At 43.4% G+C, this 20,879-nt stretch overlaps 1 protein-coding gene and 1 pseudogene across 1 annotated transcript; both read left to right on the top strand.

Annotated features, from left to right (window-relative positions):
- Nucleotides 1-4,450: 4,450 nt before the first annotated feature.
- On the top strand, nt 4,451-8,740 carry LOC104036799 (triggering receptor expressed on myeloid cells 2). The gene is made up of 4 exons (XM_009490527.2): nt 4,451-4,599; nt 7,339-7,683; nt 8,042-8,096; nt 8,524-8,740. Exons 1-4 carry the CDS (start codon nt 4,557-4,559, stop codon nt 8,738-8,740), a joined length of 660 nt encoding a protein of 219 aa, XP_009488802.1. The 5' UTR covers nt 4,451-4,556.
- Nucleotides 8,741-10,920: 2,180 nt separating this feature from the next.
- LOC104036802 (uncharacterized) lies at nt 10,921-17,104 on the top strand (annotated as a pseudogene).
- Nucleotides 17,105-20,879: the final 3,775 nt, after the last annotated feature.

Raw genomic sequence — 20,879 nt, 5'->3', positions numbered from 1 at the left:
AGGCAAATAGAGGGCGTATTGCAACACGATGATACACTGCATCATTGCAAACTTTGCAAACTGAGGATTGTGCTGTATGAATCTGAGCACCAGAAGGTCTTGTAGCTACAAAACAGCTACAAAACAACAACAGTGGATATAAATACTACATCCACTTTTTGAGACTTAATGCAAATTCCCCTATAACCTAAATTTATCAGTCTGCTTAGGTAAGAAGGAAGATAGTAAAAGGCTTTCAAACTAAAGCTAAATGTTTAGCTTTAGGTCGAGAAATAGAGCATGCACGCTGGAGTTTGGGGATAGAAGGGAATGAAGGTGATGTCACTTCTGAGTGCATGTACAAGTGTCCCTTTACGGAGTGCAGAGGGCTGTGGGATGGATTCAGTGAGGCTGCCATGGCTTACACTAGCAAGAGCCTCCAGCACTGTACCCTCTAGACAATTCAATTATTTCCACGCTTGAGGGCTGAATTTGCTCTCAGGGTCATCCACAGCCACAGCATATTTATGCAGTCTTTGAGGCCTGTACACTGAAAACAGAATGAAGCAGCAGCTGAAATCTGAAGTTACAGGCATGGCTTCCCATGTGTAGCTTGTGCAGACTGCCCCATCCTTTCACCACCCCCTAATCAAAGGCCCTTACTTTATTCAACAACTTCTGGCTGGCCTGCTGTCTTACACCCTCTGTTCCCCAAGAACACACAAACTGGCTGCTTAAGCCAAGGCAGTGTGGAATCAAGACAAGCAGGGAGAACCAAAAATGAGTATTTCTGGAGAAAGAAGAGAAGGGAACAACATGTGGTGTTGCACTAGCGGAGTGGACAGGGCACTGGGACATTTTTCATAGAATCATAGAATCGTGTAGGTTGGAAAAGACCTTTAAGATCATCCAGTCCAACCATTAACCTACACTACCAAGCCCACCTAAACCAATCAAGGGCAGACTAGACTAAACCATATCCCGAAGTGCCACATCTACCCATTTTTTGAACACTTCCAGGGATGGTGACTCCACCACCTCTCTGGGCAGCCTGTTCCAATGCTTGACCACCCTTTCCGTAAAGAAATTTTTCCTAATTTCCAGTCTAAACCTCCCCTGGCGCAGCTTGAACCCATTTCCTCTCGTCCTATCGCTAGCTACTTGGGAGAAGAGACCAACACCCACCTCACTACAACCTCCTTTCAGGTAGTTGTAGAGAGCGATAAGGTCTCCCCTCAGCCTCCTCTTCTCCAGGCTGAACAACCCCAGTTCCCTCAGCCGCTCCTCATAAGACTTGTTCTCCAGACCCTTCACCAGCCTTGTTGCCCGTCTCTGAACACGCTCCAGCACCTCAATGTCTTTCTTGTATTGAGGGGCCCAAAACTGGGCACAGTATTCCAGGTGCGGCCTCACCAGCGCCGAGTACAGGGGGACAATCACCTCCCTGCTCCTGCTGGCCACAGCATTCCTGATACAAGCCAGGATGCTGTTGGCCTTCTTGGCCACCTGGGCACACTGCTGGCTCATGTTCAGCCGGCTATCTACCAACACCCCCAGATCCTTTTCGGCCAGGCAGCTTTCCAGCCACTCCTCCCCAAGCCTGTAGCGTTGCATGGGGTTGTTGTGACCGAAGTGCAGGACCCGGCACTTGGCCTTGTTGAACCTCATACAGTTGGCCACGGCCCATCGGTCCAGCCTGTCCAGGTCCCTCTGCAGGGCCATCCTACCCTCGAGCAGATCGACACTCCCACCCAATTTGGTGTCGTCTGCAAACTTACTGAGGGCACACTCGATCCCCTCATCCAGATCATTGATAAAGATATTGAACAAGACTGGCCCTAAAACAGAGCCCTGGGGAACACCGCTCGTGACCGGCTGCCAACTGGACTTAACACCATTTACCACAACTCTCTGGGCTCGGCCACCCAACCAGTTCTTTACCCAGCGAAGAGTATGCCTGTCCAAGCCGTGAGCTGCCAGCTTCCCAAGGAGGATATTACGCGAGACGGTGTCAAAAGCTTTGCTAAAGTCCAGGTAGATGACATCCACAGCCTTTCCATCATCTACCAGGCGGGTCACCAGGTCATAGAAGGAGATCAGGTTGGTCAAGCAGGACCTGCCTTTCGTGAACCCATGCTGGCTGGGTCTGATCCCCTGGTTGACCTGTACTTGCCTGTGGAGTTCACTCAATATGAACCTCTCCATAATCTTCCCCGGCACCGAGGTCAGGCTGACAGGCCTGTAGTTCCCCGGGTCCTCCTTCCGGCCCTTCTTGTAGATGGGCGTCACATTGGCAAGCCTCCAGTCATCAGGGACCTCCCCTGTTAACCAGGACTGCTGATAGATGATGGAAAGTGGCTTGGCGAGCTCCTCCGCCAGCTCCCTCAGTACTCTCGGGTGGAATTGAACAGAATTTGCTTTGCTGTGCTAACTGCAAGGATGAGCCCAGAGACAGACATGAGGAAGGTCTGGAGCACAGAGAAAGAAACTGGTAGGCTGTGTGGAGAAGTTGCAGGAAGTATGACACAGACAACAGAGGAAGAAGTATGAGCATAGGAGGGCTGGTCTCAACATCAGCTGTTATAACAGAAGGAACACAATGGTAATTAAGAGTGGATTATTTACAGATGTAGATGTCCAAGTAAGTCAGACACACAATATATTTATGGATCTCCAGTGCAGCTACGATGCAGGTTGGCAATTTCCAAGAGCTGCCACAGGAACACTAGACTGGCTGGAACCTCATCAAACCCTGCTATCTCGAATAATCACACCATAAACTATCAAACATGTTTTTCCAATGCCCTCGGTCTCTCGTCTTCATTGTTATGAGGCATCTTTGCATCTCTTCAGGAATGACCATCCAGCTAGTCTCAGCTGTAGCGCTGTTCTTTTGCAGCACTGTGCTGTACTTTAAACAGCCCTTCCCAGCCTATTTACCAGTGCAGCTGGTTCTTCGTAAGTTCTTTGGAAGACCAGTACAAACCAACATGCTTACTTCCAGCACTTTTTATTTTTTTGGCTACACCATAGAAAGCAAGCTTTTGTGGTTTCTTCTGAAGTCACAGGAGACCAGAAATGCATGTGCAGTTTCATGGGAGAGCACACCAGGGCCCTGGAAAGTGATACCATTACTTCCCTCTCTGCTGGAAATACTCCAAATGACACATTTGCTGCCTTTATTTAGCAGTCATGTGGTGAGCAATACGAAACGAGTTTGCTGAGGCTCAGCTCAATTTCTCCAAAAGACCAAAAACCCTGGCACTTTATTTGGCTGCACCAAGCTCTGTGGACAGGTGGCAAATTACGGGGGCCTGAACCACTCCCCATTCACAAGCCAGTCACACCCAAGAGGCTTTTCTTGCTATGGCTGCAGCAGGGAAGCTGATCTATTTTTTGACATTTTCAGAGTTGACGTGTATAACTTGAAATGACAGAAAGAAAAAAAAAATGGTTCTGGAAATGGTTCATTCAGCCCGAGATTCCCCTAACTATTTGCTATTCATGCAGTCAGTTACACTGGGTCAAACAGTGGAAGAGTAATAGAAAACAACTGAGTTCAAGAGAGACATTTTCAGGGAGACGGTTGCTTCTGATGAAAGAGAATCCAGATTTGTGCTCACTGGAGCAAGAATGAACAAAACCTGCAATCAGTAAGCCTCACAGAGAATTTTTGGATACTGTAAGGTACCATTTTCTTAAACACTAATTAGAGGAAAGAAGAAGGCGGCACATTTATGAATGGATGGACCTGCAGGTTTATCTGCCTGTTAAGAAGCAGATAAGCATACAAGTTAAGAAGCCAGGGTCTATTCGTACTTGCATGGAAGATCTCCAAGTAAATAAATTCAAAAAAGAAAAACCAGCAACCCATCCACAGCCTACCAGTCTGCTAACGCTATAGGAGGCTCCCTAACTGTGGCCCTGAACTACTGCATCAGTATGGCACTGACTGGCTCTGAATCAGTGCCCCCATCCCTTGGTCTTATGTCCTTTCTGCTAGGTACAAAATAAAGATGTCTGTCTTACTCAACTAAAGCACCTCACCGCTTCAGCCAGCACAGTGTTCTTCTCTTCCTGTTCTCGGTTGTATGTTAAATAGGAATGCTTCGTGCACAGGCTCTTCTAAACCTCCTTTCCCCTGAAGATAAACCCCAAGGTTACGTCCTTGCCCTCCCTTCACCCTCGTGATGCTGACTGAGCTACCTGTGAGAGCCACCCTTTCCTTTTCAGCTTTCCAGAAATTCACCCTATGCAAAGCTTGCATGTAAAGCCTGCTCTGGTGGACAGGCACCATTGCTGAGCTGAGAGGGACTCCCAGTACCACGGTTTCAGGTCGTCACGTGATGCTCTCTTTCAGGGTGTCTAGACTAAATTGTGGCTGTGAGTGGGCAATGCTGATGCCTGAATTTTCAGCCCACAAAAGAAATGCCCATCCCTGGTGAATTGCTCAATATGCAGGACGAAAAAGATGCCAAGTTCCTGTGCTCATTCCTTCCGGCAGAGCAAGGAGGGGGGGAAAAGCAAGCTGCTCTTTTCTCCAGACTCCTCTTTGTCCCCTTGCCTGCTCAGCTGACATGGAGAAGCTCATGCACCTCATCTTCTTGGTCGTCTTGTCAGGTAAGAAAGCGTACATAGCCTTGGGTTTCAGTTAGCAGATAGGGTAAAATATTGGTGCAAAACTTAGTCTCTACCTGCACCCTGGATGAGATTACTGATAATGCTATGGGAAAAGACTGCACAGGTATTGAAATAGAGTTGCTTTTTCTGGATGCAAAGGCATCTTCTTAGTCTACCCTTAACTGGTTTAGTGTGGACTTGGTAATGTTAGGTTAATGGTTGGACTGGATGATCTTAAAGGTCTTTTCCAACCTAAACAATTCTATGATTCTATGATTCTTTGTAGCATGCAGTTCTTTGGAAGGCCAATACAAACAGTTATTATGGAGTCTTACTGCCTGTCTATACAGTGCAAGGTCCAATGCAATGCAAGCAGAGGGAACCGGGGGCACTGCAGTGTGTTCTGCACTCTACTCTTCCTCCCCAATTCTATTGCAGGGATGTCAGACTCCTTCCTCAGAGTTTGTTTTTTTCCATTAATTGAACAAAGGGCCAGCAGTGATCCAAGCGCTCAGCTTTTCTCACAGGGATCCTCTTAAGTCAGAACAGGAAACACTGCTGACAGAAGTCTTGCGTGCCTTCTCAGAGTGAAATGTGAAATTGCAAAATCCTATGTTTGCATTTGTAGGGCTTCGAATGTAAATTGCAGCAGCTAGGGTTCAAGAGGAGGAAAATAAAACTCAATGAAGGGGACAGCTCTGAAATCTTGGGCACCTGACTATTTTCAGCTTGGAAAGAAAAAAAAAAAAAAAATCTGAAATGCGAAACAAGGCACAGGACCCAGCTGGCACTCCCAGCTGGCAGCCTTCTCTCTCTAGTCACACCTTGGAGATCCAGTACTTGCAGCAGTGCACAGAAAGGCAACAAAGTCAGGCTTTGGGAGCACAGAAACCTGTCTCAAAAATCTGAATGAGTTTGGAAAAAAGTCCACTATACTTTTTACAGTAGCACACAACAAGGGAGGAGGAACACAAATAGTAAATGATCTGTCAGCAGAATTGGTTGAAAAGATAATGACACAAAGTTTTCCACAGGGGCATCAGTAAATCTTTAAATGTCATGATACTGATCAAGAGATTTTTTGCAATGCTGTTTCTATTTAAAACAAAACCAAAACCAAAGTCCTGGGGCCATCCAGGAACTGAAGGGGCAGAACTGTGGGTGAGGAAGGGTCCGCAAGAGAAATAGGAGAGGTACTTAAAATGTTTAGAGGGATTGTGCAGGACTGGACTAGAAATGCACTGAGGTAAGCCTTGACCAGACCAGCTGAGTGGAGCAACATACCAGAATAAAGACTTGTAGGTGTTGGATACTTGGAGAGCACAGATCCATTTTTATGCCTTCTTGTAGTCAAGCCTGAAAGACCTTCCTTTTCTTTAGTTCACGATTCACTCAGAATGGTTGAAATTATTTTAAGAAGTGTTATTAAAAAGCTCAGCCTGCACAAAGTCCTCACAAAAGCCTAGTTTTTAATTTACTTCTATTTTATCATTACTTATGGTTTTACAGAAAGCACTAGCCTCTGAATTTTTTCACTAGAAATACAGATTTCCACAAATACCATACTGCATTTCTCTCTGGAAGTATTAATAGCTCAGACTGTCCCTTCTGCCTTTGCCTACCATAAAGAGGAATGGAAATTAGAAATAAGGAACTAAGGCAAAAAAAAAAAAAAAAAAAAAAAACAAAAAACAAGCAGCCAAAGACCAGTTGTCAACATGATTAAAATTAGTAGAATTTTAAAAGATAGAGTGAAAAAATTGCTGAATCCCTGGCTTTAGAAATTAGGAGTGGGATTAAGAAACAACCTCCTAAACACCTAGCTGAACACTGGTTTGTAGGTGTCGCTTTGATTCTAGCATTTTCCGGGGGTGCGTTGCTTCTCTCTGGCTGTATAAAGAACCTTAAAACGGGGATAAACTTCACGGGCATTTACTGTAAAGGACCTTTTCCGCAGCAGAGGGTACTCCAGAGCCAAATCTATGAACATATGTGGAAGAGCCGAACTCAAGGCCAAAACCTGAAGCGAGCTGCCTTGCTGCAGCTGTATGCAAGTAAGCAGGTTGGATGTTGCAAAGCAGTGGTGTTACAGCAAGACTAGTCTGACCATAGTTACACAGAAACAATGTGTCATGTCATTATTGGGTCAAGCTATGTTTTTATGAGCTGCCTTGTAGAAAGAGCTTTTAAAAATCAAGAAAGCTTGCCTGATGCCAACTCAATCTACCTTAATGCCCAGCTTCATGCTCCTCAGGACCAGAGGAAAATGCAAGTTTATATTTAATCCCCTAACCATGCTGACAAACTGCTTGCCCTTACTGGGCAGCGGCCCAATGATTACAGAAAGTGCAATGTGCTTTGAGCTCCAGCCTGCAATCCGGAGCAGTCACCACAGGGCCAGAATGGAAGGCAAGGACCAAATTTTCCTGAGCTTCAGAAAATCTGCAAATGTTAATGAAGCTGATACCTCCTCCTTCCCTCAGTCCCTCACACAAGAATAGCTGCCTGGCAAGAGCCAAATAACACACCAGTTGGAGGGATCGCTACAGACGTATTTCAAGAAAGCCTGAACCAAGACTCTGAATCTGAGCACACTGTATCTTTCATGGGGGAAGCAGACAGGTGCCAACCCTACAGTTGACAGCAGCTGTCACTAGAGTTGTAAAAGAGGAAAATGACGTTTACCATAAGGATAGATATGAAAGAGCCTTGTCTCAACACTTCCTCCTTCTCTCCTAGAATCCTGTGCTGTAGAGAATGTCACTGTGGTGTACGGAATGGAGGGGGGCACCATTTCTGTCAACTGCACCTATAACCCCTGGCAGCAGCGGTGGAAAGTAAAGAGCTGGTGCAAGCAGATCGATGAGACCGAGTGCCAACATGTGGTGAGTGCCCGACGCTTCTGGCTGCCGTTCCTGAAGAACAGGAATGGCACTACCTCCATCAGTGACAATGTCCATGAAGGGGTCCTGACAGTGACCATGAAGCGACTCAAGAGGCAGGATGCTGGGTTGTACCAGTGCAAAACTGACTACCTGGGGGAAACAAACAGCTTAAGGAAGGTGCAAGTGGAAGTGCTGACAGGTACGTCCTGGGGCTCCAAGCTTCATGAGTTCCTGAGTTTGTACTTAAATTTCACATGTGTCTGCAGATGCCAAGGCCTCACTTTAGTAAACATCTACTTTTGTCTTACTCTAAGGAGGTAGCGTGTTTCACTGCCTCTTTTTAGTTCCTGATTCACAGCAACAGATTTACCTCACAGTTACAGGACATCTAACACATGTCATCCCCTTACTGCTACTCAGATTAATCTCCTACCATACAGCCCAGTGCCCAATCTCACCTTGGTCATCTATACCTAACTGGGGCACTGGTGTTGATGACACCAATGAATATCACCCAGAAACATCTGCAGACTGAACGGTTCTGTTTCTATCATCAGCTGTACTGGAGACCCAAATGCCAGAGGAGCCTAGTGCTGTGCAGAGCATCTCCAGGTAAGCCATAAAACTCCTCATGCTGTGATCCCTAGTCTTCCTGGGACTAAGGCAGATTAGCATTGGCAGCCCCATTTGAAGCTGAGAGGAATACCACCACAGGCATATTCTCTACCTCTTCGTAATGCATGACAATTCTCAGAGCTGCTGTGTGGTTTCTAAACAGCAGCTTTATGCTAATCCAGAAAATGCAGTGCTTCGGTGCCAAGCAAAACAACTCCTGCAGGTCATAATTTATCCACGTGTGAGATCTTGCAGTTAAAACCTATTATAGTTGTTCTAACCTCCCAGGCTCTGTTGTGCATAGGCAGGGACTGCCTGTTGCAGATGGTAACATCTTCACATTGTACACTACAAGAGTTTCTTTAAAGGTTGCACCATCCCCTTCATGGCTAAGCTTTATTGTTGTATTTATGGTTCCCCATAGCATCCCTCCTGAAGCTGATTTCACTGTCTTCTATATCATTGCTGGATTCCTGGTTACGAAGTTCACGGTGGCTGTGCTGATCTTTATCATTGGCAACAGCAGGAAGAACAGAGAAACAGAGGAAAAGAACCCAAACTTGAATGAGCAGCAGGCCCTCCCTTTCACTGGTGGCCTTGCACGTGATGGAATCAGCCCCTCCTGGGAAAGCACTGCTTAGAGCTAAACCGAAGGGAATCCACGGGGAAATTAATATCAAGCATTTGCAGGCAAAGCTTTGCCACCTGCCGTAAGAAAAGGATTGCCTACTAAACACAGGTATCGTTGAACCTATCACTCTAGAGAGGGAATGTCACCATCTACCACCTCTTCTCATTGGTGCTGACCAACTTTTTCCAACACAACTGAACTGAAAAGATGCTGCCAGTAACACCTGAACCTAATGGAAGAGTATGGGATCAAGGGCCAGGGGGAAAGGAGGAATATGAAGTCTTTCTGTCAAGAGATCCAGCACAGACTTATCTATGTGCAGAGATGCTTCCCCGGGCATGGTAAAGGCGAGAGAGCTCTGCTCAGTTTTCCCCCAGCTCATTGCTAGGCCAGAAAAAACTTCACTGCTCTATACAGCTACTGGCAAATCCTTTGTTATAAATAAAACCACAGATACACCAGTGAACATAAACAGAAATTCAGGTAACACACCTCAACAACCATGTGTTGAGCAACTCACAAACACATCCACATAATGTAAACATGGAAAGACATGGTTCTGTCTCAAATCTCCAAGAAACTTCTCCTGATTCATTGATGATCAGTGTTAAAGAACTAGCAGCTTTTTTCAAGGTGTCTTACATGTCTCTACAAAATGCTTGAATGCTTTCCCCAAAAGCATGAAATATTGAAAGCTAATATTATTATTTGTCTGGAAATCAGCTTTTAACTGAGACTCCACTCTCTTAAGACTGAAGCTTTTGGCAATGCCATGCTCTACTATCATCTCCAGTCACTGCCAGTAGCTGCACCACACCACCAGGCAGAGTAATTCCAGATAATTCATCCCCAGTATCATTCCACCAGAGTCTGAACTGAGACCCATCCACTTCATGTCATCTCACAGCAGTATCAAGTGAAAGATTCTGTCTTTCCAAGGTGATGAAGACTAGCTCCCAAAGATTCCCTTGGGCAGTGTGGATCCTTGGTGAACAGTCACAGTGGAAAGGCATAAGGAACTGCAGAACATAACAGAAAGGGATGTGAAGTCTACATGCAGCTCCGAGCCTGCTTCCTCATTTCGCAAATGACTTTGTGAAGAAAGAACGAACTGTCTCTCTGTATTTCTCCCTGTATTTTTTTCTGCCCTCTCAAGGGGATGTTACTGACATGTGATCATTGATCATCACTGCCCAAACTGAAGTTGCATTTAGCTCTCCCAGGAACACCCCAAACTCAAGGGCATTCACACTTCTTTTCCCTGCACTGCCTGCAAAACTAAATAAAATCAAACTGATTATCTGTCTTAGTGTGCATTCATGATAAAGAGCTGTAGTACACCAGATCACAATACATCACCCAGTGAAGAGGCAACACTTAGAACATGCTGGTGTGCTTACAGTGTACAGAAATGCTCTGAGCCAGCCAGGCAGGTTGGCACATCCAGCCAGCTCCATTTAGCACCATGCAGAAACAGCAGCTCAGGTCCCAAAACCAGATCAGGCTATGCATGGTTGTGCTCTGTCTAAACTAATTTCCTCTATTTCCAGAGGGTAAATTAGCCCATACACAGTCGCACACTGCTGCAGCTCTACTAACACAAACCTAGCTTCAGGATTCCCGGATGGTACTGCAGCGCCCAGCTAGACGTGCTATATAGAAAAAGGGAACTGCAGCTCTAACCAGGAGATCTGGGTCCTAGTTCCAGCTCCAACCTGTTAAGAGACCTCAGGCAGGGCCATTCACTGCCTCTGGGATGGCAGGGGCCACAATGCTGGTTCTCCACCACTGTACAAGGGCTTTGGGAAGGAGGGATGTAAAACTTGCATGTAAGTGCAAAGCAGCAGGAAGGACGAACACATCCAACTGAAAGCTGCTCTGTACTATATCAAGGTAGCACTAGAGACTGAAAATGCCTATTTCTTTTCCAGCCACACAGCCTGATTGCTAAATATGGCTATCTAGACAACAATATATTTAAAGCGGAAAAGCAGCCAGTAAACATTCTGCAGCCTTCCCACCCAAGAAGTAATATTAAGATTGTGGTTAAAAGATATTCTCAGCAATTCCAAACTGGCATCATCACTCTAGGCAGTGGACGACTGCAAGGGACAGAGCAAGTTAGCTTCCTCTGCAAAAAGGAATGTCTCTGTGATAAAGAAGCTCTGGGATACATTTTTTTTCCCCTCTATGCCCTAAAACACTTTCTACTTCAGGATAGGGGGTTTTCTAGCCCTGCTGCTCTTGCTGGCACTACCAGGTAAGGCTCAGAGACTCCTCATTTCTCCTACGAACAGGATGCTCTCTCTGGTGTTGCATGCATTGCACGCTGTTGTGTGCTTGAGCACCTTTTATTCAGGCCATCTATAGCCAGGCACAGATGGCAGTGAGGGGAGGAAATGTTCAGCCTGAAATTTGCTTATTTTAACCATACAAGCTTTTGGGTTCTCATTTTTGTTTATAACAGTTCTGCATTATAATAGTTCTGTATTTTGTCCAGAAACTGAACTTCATTGTGGGACATCTGGCAGTCTTTGCCATTCTGAGACCTTTCTGTCCCACTATTGCAAAGTTCTCAGTCTGAAATCACCTAGCATATGGGGAGGAAAATCCACATTTGTTGCTCTCTCCTGATACATCATGGATCATGTATTGTGAGCAGTGTCATAGACAGGCTAGCTGCTGTTTGCTTTCTTACTGCAAATAAATAGTGAGTCCACAGAGAGGAACAATAGGAATAACAATGGAAAAAGGGTAGTGACACTAAGGCTAAGCATAGATGTTTATTTAGGCAAGCCTGCAGAGTTAAACTACTCTTCTCAGAGGCCCAGCGTGAGAGTCTCAGTGGTACAATGTAAGAAAAACTCGCATACTAAACTGTGACTAGTTGTAGCGTTATTTTCTGCTTTCTTTGGAAGGATCATGCATGGCAGGAGAGGACACGCAAGCGTTTCTGCACAGAGGCAGAGTCCTTCAGAGCTAACTGCTCATATGATGTGCACAAGAATTTACCTGAGAAGAAATTTTGGTGCAAGGAGCTGTCAGGAAAATCTTGTCTAGTCTTAGCCTTGAGTTCCCCTTTAAAAGAAAGGATTAACCTTAACCATACACTGCATCATTCAGTTGACCTGACAGACTTAGGACGTGGCTGGTTTTCTGTGATCATGACAGCACTTCGAAGAGAGAATTCTGGCACATATCAGTGTGGGGTATAGGGTGATCTGAAGAATATTCTGCTGTAAAGAATACAGATGGTGGCTGCACTTGAGGGTGGGCTATGAGGTCAACAGTGCACCGGGTGGGAGACAGCCAAAATAAATCAAGAATGATGTGTCATTTCCATTTTAGTTTCACAGCAAAACACGGTGTATCTAGACGCAGAGATCCCAACAGAGGTTATCAAGGACAGTGTAAAACCCTATATATAGCTCCATATAGAACCACAATATGTACCTATATGTATATAGAGGCAGAAGTGGCCAGGAAATTATTTTTTCTGTATGAAATCAAAAAGTTGCAAAGGGAAAAAAAAAAAAAAAAAAGAATCAATATTTTACAGACTACCATCAAAATCCATGAATGCAATTTTGTAGGATTGTATGAATCAAAAATAAATGGGTTTGGGACAGAAATATTTCAAGTAAGTTGATGAAAACTAAAAAACGATACTTGCTTTTGCACAAAATTCTCCATTCTGTTAAAAGTGTTTTACAGTCACAGAAACCTTTCACACAGAAAACCTTTGATAACTCACGTAGAAGACTCGTGAGATGGAGCAACACCAACTTAAACTTGAGCACATGTATGAGGCATAGGAAATATGCTGAGGTGGCTCCATGTCCCAGCACCTGGGGAATCTGACAGCAACAACAGCCCTGGAACCTGATACAGCCCACATTCAGAAAGGGCAGCAGTAATCCAAATTTCCTATTTGCCACCCCAATCTCATCTCCCATGACCACCATCCTCAGACTGGGGCTGGTTATCTCCTTGTCTTCTGCATGTTCTCTTTGTGCTGATGCTAGCTATGCTCCTTTGTTGGGTGAGATGTACACCACGATGGGGATTGTCTTTTCCTGTCTTTTCTCCCTCTAATGAATCACCACTCTATTTTCTTTAGAACCTGTAAGGCAAAAAAAAAAAAAAAGGACTCCCTGTCCCTCCATTGTTCCTATTCTGTGATAGCCAAATCAGGAAACTTCAACATTTTATTTGATGCAAAATGGTGTCCTGAATTAGATGTCAACCTATTAGCAGAGGTAACTCTGATCAAAGTATCGTTAAAGTAGGCAGGACTGAAATGATGAATGACTTCTCATGGAAAATGATTAGAGTGTGGCTGAAAAAGCTCCGACTTAATGACTCAGGAGAATATCATCTTGAGAGCCATTTCCAGGGGAGAAACAAGCCACTGAATAGGATCATGCTGAAAGTTTTGGGTGAGTTAATCAAAGAATTAATGATCTTCTAAAAGTCAGCAATTTCTTACCACTTGACAAGAAAGATTACAGGTCAATGTTAAAGAGCTCCCTTCTGAGCCTGGAAATTTCCTGAGACACAGATAATTCCTGAATTTCTTTTTTTAAAACAGATTTTTGATACATACTAATGGTATAAACAAATTGCAGCCAACTGGTGGGGGGAGTCTGGCTTGGCTTCATTGACTAATGAAGTTTTACATTTACATCAGCAGATGAAACAGACTCCAAGCAATCTGAATCTTTGCTTGAATTTCTACCTGAGTTCATTTCTTTGCCACTGCTCATTAGTAATCCTCTGTATTTGTTTTAACACTTTACTTCCTTTTCTGCTTTCAGACAGCACGGGAGGCAGAAAAACAAAAGATACTTAGTGGAAGCTATTCTTTGATTTTTCTGATGTGACTGAAAAATGTGTATAGGAATCACATGACACATCTTTTTTCTAAGATGCTTCTTTTCTAACAGCATTCAAGTGCCCAAATAAGCAATTCAGTTTTCATATCATTCTCTAAAACGGTATGAATTTTCATGGCTGACCTATACCTTCTACAAAACTTGTCTCCTGCAGGAGCTGTCCTTTCCCTTTGATCTGTCACAGGACCCAAACTTGTAAGGAAAGCAGAAACCAAATCTCATTTGTCCCTCTGCACATGATATAAACATTGAGTAAGTAGGTTTTCCAAGGCATCATGCGATCAAGTATCAAATATTTTGCAAGAATGAAAAAACACCAGAGGACCACAACCCAAAGGGAAGAAAACTGGAATCACAGTATGTCTGTCTTGTCCTACTAGCTACTTTCTACTAGCTTCCTGGCTGGGCCTACACTTGATGTTTTCATTTACACACACTGATAACAGGTACTATCCAACAACCTAAGCAAAACTCCCAGCTCTTTCCTGAGGAACTGGTTGATCCCATTCCAGTGACTCAGCTGCATTAATAAATCTTTTTTTACTGGTAAACAGCACAGGATGAATATTCTTGTGCAACTTCACAATTTCATAGCTAACAAGCAGTAACTCTGGACCATTCCACAAACCTGCCAAGCAGGACTTTTTAGCATGAGCAAAAGTCAGCAGGGATGGATTGATGCGGGAAAAATCACGTGCTCTTGGTTTTTTTTTCAAGGGGAAAACTGGAATTGGGATGCAGATTTAGACACCATTTCATTTCCTACTAAGAAGGGGGATGTTGCCAACCCCACAGATGACAGCAATAAGGATCAGAGGTAAAAAACAAAGACTCAGAGACTCTAAGTGCAGTGTTCTGGATGCACTGCAGGATTTGAGGAGTGGGGTGACAAATAACTAAAGCATGTGCACGCACACACATACACACACAAACAGGCCTCCCCTTCTCCCCTGTAGAGTTTGGTCCAAACTCCCCAAGTCCCATGAAAAGCTGCAGAAGATTCCTATCAGTTTCAGGAGCACTAGGTGAGGCCTCTACTGAAGATGCACAGTTTGACTGTGTTCATCCTTTCTACGTGGCTAAAAACGGACAACTATATGGCCCATGCACTGGTACAATGACTCTGCCTTTTGTACAAGCAGACCAGCCTGACATCAATCCCAGCTGAACAACACAGCATGTCAGATGAGAGTTATTACCAGGTCTGATCAAAGGTGACCCTATTAATGATTCTGATCAAAGACAGACCATAAGAAGAGCTACTGCATCCTGATGAGAGATGCCTTTGAACTCAGGTAGCACTGCAAATGACTGCAGGAAGACAATTCAGGCTCCTGAGTATTCCCCAGGCTTGCCAAGTGCCAAAGAAAATACAGCTGGGATGGATCCTCTGTGGCTGTAGATCAGTACTGACCTCATGGAACCATGCTTGTTTAGGGACAGTAGGGGTAGTATTTTGCATGCTCAACTTTCATCCTGGTACCATAATCTATTTTCAAACACGCAAAATCCCCTCCCAAATTAACCTAGTCACCTCTGGTGCTGTAAATAGTAATGGAGATATCATGCTTTTCCCTGCAGGACTCTCTGTGCTCTCATAGTGCTGAGTTCCTTCCTGCCTACAGCTGCTCTGATTGCTACTGTTATACTCCTCGTCACCACTTACATCAGAAGGAAAAGGGCAGGTAAAGCTCCCTAATCCTCGTCTAGTTTTCCTGCCCCTACAGCTTGTCGTCCCACCACCTTGAACGTAAGGAAGGTCTGTTCATAGCAATCATTGTCCAGGGAGGCAATGAGACTGAGCTGAGAGTGAAATGCAAGATGTGAGTTAAATTGCAGGGAAGGGATACTGGGGGTAGCGATTTTTAAAATGAAAAGGTAAAGGTGTGGTTTTACACTCAAAGGAGATTCTGTCCTTCATGGCAGGAAAAGGGATGGACTTTGGCAGACATCCTTCTTTCAGCCAAGCAGCACTGCAGGTAAGACATCATCAGAAATCCCACAATCCTGGTGCTATGTTTGATCTCTGTCATGCAGAGACACTGGCTCTGTAGTCACCACTCACGGGGGTTATAAAGCACACAGTACCACGCGTCCTACAGTGGTAGCATGCACTCAAGCTAGCAAACTAAAGCTAGCTGTCTGTATTTGTTGATTGTCTGACACCTTGTTGCAAAGCAGACACAACCTAACTTGGTTATTTGAGTAAGTCAGCCCTTCTGCATATTTTTGTTTATAGTACTCAGAAAAATAATGTAATAACAAATATATGATTTTGATAATTAACTGGCCTTGAATCTTCAGTAACATCACCAAAGGTTCTCATCAAAGGAAAACTTTGCTAGTTGCAATCACCCTAAATATTTAGTGTGTTAACTGTTGCTGCAGCTTTCTACCTAGTCCCTTATATCTGATGAAGTAGAGTTTTGCGTAAGAGAAGTTTTCTAAACTTCTCTGAGCACACATTCCCTTTTCCCATGCACCCTCCCCCATTTGCATGATATGAGGAGAAAATGTCTGTGGTTGTAGATGAACTAAGACTAATATTCCGAAGCAAAAAATGCTGAATTTCTTTTTAATTTCTCATTATTTGTGGTTTCTCAGAAGGCCAGAAGAAACAAAGCAAGCAGAATGCCAGATGGGGAACTGAATGATAGTACAATATATGCTGTCATAAGGCACCAACCTCAGACGAAGCCTGAAGATGTTATATATGTCAACGTACAGCCTTCACCAGAAGTTTTCTTCCAAGCTCAAGAACCACCAGGCAATTCAGTTTCCTCAGGGTCTGTGGATTATACTACTGTTATCTTCAGAGCCACAATTCCACATTCTGGAACTGAAAAGACAAAAACGGGTCCGCCTAAACAAAGCAGCACAAAGCCTTGGGCTTATTCACAGAATTTTGCTGAACTGCACTTAGAAACAAGCCATTTGTAACCAGTTGCTGAAGCTGGATACATATGGGGTACAAGGCAGAAAGCAACTGAAAGGATGAGGCACATGGATGCACAAATGTTCCCTGAAAAATTAACTGCACTTTTCTAATAGTACAGCATCACAATTCAGCTATTGGTAAGCAAATCTAGTGGAAGGCTATGGTATATTTGCTTTTTCCACATTGCTCTATTTTTAAATGACAGGCAACTATAAACCCAAATACAGGAAACTGGTTCTCTCCGGTAGCAACTGATACAATGCCGCAGTCAACAAAAGGCTGTGACATACAGGAACACAATGCTTGCTTTTAGACTTTCAACTTCAACAGCTCACTTAAATACTCATATAAAATGTTAATTATTGCCCACTCTGATAAGATCCAAGTCTGCAAAGTGGTAAAGAATCTGCTTTATTTTAAACATATGAGTTCTTTCAGACTTCAGAGAGACAAGTAATGCACTTGACATGTTTTAGTAAACAAGGGTCTTGTTGAAAAACATTTGTCTATGTCATAGTATAAAATGTCTTCATCTTGAACACATGGGTGCAGAATTTACACCCATATTTATTTATTTATTTATTTTTACAAAGAAATAACTTTGTATTTCCTTGCCTTTGGTGCTTGTTGTTTATTAATGCTACACCCATGCTACAGTATAAATCTAGCTTGACTTTATTATAAATTACACACATTTTGATCAAACTACTGAATCCTGTTATCATGGTGATATGTGCAAACATCCATTAGAGATTATGCATAAATCCCAAAATTAATTTGATGGAGATTTTCATCTTAATTCTGTGAGTTGGGTCAGAGGATGCTGAATATGATACAAAAATGGCTTTAATTTTTTGGTATTAAGATTGCAAGAAAGCTCCAACTTAGGTACTGGGTGGCATGGGAGGAAAGGAACGTGAGAAGCCAGAGAAGATGTCCATGAATCATATAAACTCCACTCTGCCTATGAGTGCTTGTACAATTCTGAGAGGGGAGAGAAGGAAATTCTGTTGACTGGTCCAATGTGGCTACATGATAGCAGGGGTTTTGCCATTCTATGAGATTATTTTGTCCCTCTATTGCAAATTCTCTGAAAATAAAGCTAGGAAAAAACAGAATAATAGCTAAAAAAATAAATTTCTGACTTCCTAAACAGGCTTGCAAGATTGCATTCTTCATTTCCTGTCCCAACTTCCCATTTTCTGTTCTTGCATACTGTTATTTCCTTTTTTTTTTTTTGGTCATCACTGCATTGACCAACTCTGGAAAGAATTAATGACTGACACCTTTGTTCATGCTTTGGGTCATTTTTGAGATGCCAAAGTGTTAGTGTGGGAACCGTACCACTAAGGTCTGAAATGACAGACAACAGGAAAGATGAATGGTTAACATGACAGGCTTCAATACACAAATTCCACTCCTTATTTAGCCTGTTTGACTCTTTGAAAGCACCTTAAACTTTGTATGCCCAAATTCCTCATCTGGGTGCAATGGCATACACAGTGAAAGTTCTGGGGGCCTCAGATCCTGAAGTAATATTAGTTAAATAACTAACCTAATGGAGAGACTTACTGGTATGCACTTCTTTCTGCCTACAAAGCTGAAGATGATCTACTGTCATATGATGAATCTGAGGGTGTTTCTAGGGACAGTTTATCCCCATGGATGGCGTCAGTCCTCTGTCACAAAATGTAAACATGTAACTGCCTGATTTAAAATAAAGAAAATATTCTCAAATCTTTCTAAATTTGTAACATCTTTCAGGTATTTTCCTTCTGTGCAAATGATGGAGATTTGCTAGGAACCTGAACTGCCTACAATGAAGGAAAAATTATCTTAAGATCCAGTTTAGACTGGCATGTTTGGTAGTTAACTTTGGAAAGCATCAGCAGCCCACCCAACCTACTTCTGTTATGCTTATCTGTGGGAATTCAGGAATGGTCTAATTTATGTACGAGCAGCCTCTGGACATCTGGGACATTACAAACTTGGCCATGTCTTCCGATAAGCCTGACAGACAGGTAGTTAGTGACTTAGTTCTGTACTGGCTGTTGAATAGTGGTGTAGACATGTATCTGGCTAATGCCTTGCACATCCTCCCAGCTTATCTTTCATTTGATGGTAGCAGGAGATAAAGTTGTGGCATTCTAGGAACTGGGCATATCAGATGGGCAGGGCACAGCTGACAGGATGTAAGACGACAGTTTTTTCTAAGACTGAGGCTATTAGTCAATACATTCCGTTCCAGTGCCTCCAGACAGTTCCTCTGTCTTTCTACAGGACATCTAGTTAAAACTCACTCCAAATCTAAACATTCTCTGGAGCCTGTGCTGAAATAGTTGTTTGTTTCTTCTTTGTGTCACTTCAAAAGCAGTAAACGCTAAGAGGACCATTTTCATCTCTAATAGGGAGTAAATGAATATCCATATGACTAATGGCTGGGCACCTTCATCTGTTACCTCCTGTTCACTGCAAAGAGCTCTTGCCCTAAGTGTACTGTAAGAACATAACAATCGTATAATAAATTATAAATAATACTCTGGAGATTCTGCTACAGTCATCATAGTACTATGCCACCTAAGTGCTTTCCTGTAGCGGTTTTGCAAATTGGGTAAAATTTGCCACATGCATAAGAAACCATGGAGATTTGATCAAAAAGCAGAGATGAAAAGGATGATGTTTTATTAGCCACTATGTAAACCATACAGTTCTGCTCCATGTCTTGAAAGCCCCACAGAAAGGAAAATGGGAAAGTAAATTAAATTTTGGATATACTGCTTGAATGCAAAAGGAAGCTGGCTCATTCATACCTTTCTTCTTCCTCTGGAAGTAACTGAAACATGAGAATGTTTCTCGAACAAATGATTGCCTCTAGCTCCTCCAGGTACAAAGAATCAGCAAAGTGTTGTTGCATGAAGTATCTAAAGAAAGAGAAAACCCAGCATTTACCAACCCTATTCACTTCACATTAGTAGTACAAAATTTTATTCATTCTATTCACTTCAGAATACCTGTTCAATTGTTCTCAACTTCCTGCCTTACTTCTCTCCCATGCCCAGCAATTGCAAAAGATCGATTACCAGAAAGGAAAACTAAGCAATAAAGGACAAGATCCTGGCAACAGTGACTAGTCCAAGATTAGCAGATAAAGAAACTTCTCTCCAAAGTAAGGGATTGCTTTAAATTAGTCTGCTCCTGTTCTTGTTAGGGAACTGAAAATAATTTCAAATTAAGAAGAAAACAAAAAGCTGTAAACATCAATATCTAAGTGGCTTAGTAATCAGATAACCTATTATGTGCTGAGGGCATTCCCTCCAGGCCTACAATGCCTGCTTACTCCCTTGGGCCACTGCCCTTCACGCTCTTCCGCATTCACAAATCTTCAGCTGTAAAGTCCTTGAGGATTTTATCTGCTCTATTTGCCAACAATCACACTTCCAGCTTTTCTGCATTTCATCACGATTGCTGAGCTGCCAGCAATGCAGCGACAGAAAATCAGGCCACCTTTCTTCAGGACCCACTCTGACTGCCAGCCTGTGGGGGCTTTGCAGCACGTCACAGTGTCTGAGTTAGGAGGCCAGATCCTGTACATTCAGCAGAGGGAAAAAGGCATCTTCAGAAGATATTTCCAAACAGCAGGACCTAACTGGATGCTCTGAACTGCTGGAGGAACTCCGATCTCACTTATGGGGACACCATACCCCCTAACTTAGAGAGTCAACATAGGTGGTATGGTTGTGCCCCATTATAACCAGCATTAGAAGTAAACACCAATTTTCCATTGGAGCTCTGGGACCACTTCAGTGTAGCTAAATACAAACTCATCTAGTATTTCCAAGCTGTTTTATGGATGAAGGTGTCACAGTTCACTTGGAAAACACCATTAAGGTATCCACTGCAGGAGAAAGAAACCAATAGTGTTTGGGGTAAAACTTGCCTTTTTTTGTTCTGTTTGTTGCCAGCTAGTGATACTCATGTGTGCTTTCAACCTCCGCTAGCAGAGAGACACTTTTCTAACAGGTAGGGCAAAACCAGGCCCCCAGAACTGCAATAGTGACTACTGTTCTTTCAAGAACATAGCGTATAGCTACAAACACCTGTGAAGTTCAGCGTATCCCTTCTAAAAGAGCACCTATCCCAAGAACACAGGAAAAAAACATAGGCAGAACATAATGTTTTGCTTTTTTACATGGCTGCTTTTAACCCAATGAGCTTTGCAAACTGTAAACATACACAGGAACTGTTGCAACAATACTATAACATACAACTAAATACCACACAAAGATTACCTAACAGTGCGGGACCCTGGCCTTGAT

Source organism: Pelecanus crispus, chromosome 17, assembly GCF_030463565.1.
Source record: "Pelecanus crispus isolate bPelCri1 chromosome 17, bPelCri1.pri, whole genome shotgun sequence".
NCBI lineage: Eukaryota > Metazoa > Chordata > Aves > Pelecaniformes > Pelecanidae > Pelecanus > Pelecanus crispus.
This window is presented reverse-complemented; position numbering and strand designations above follow the sequence as displayed.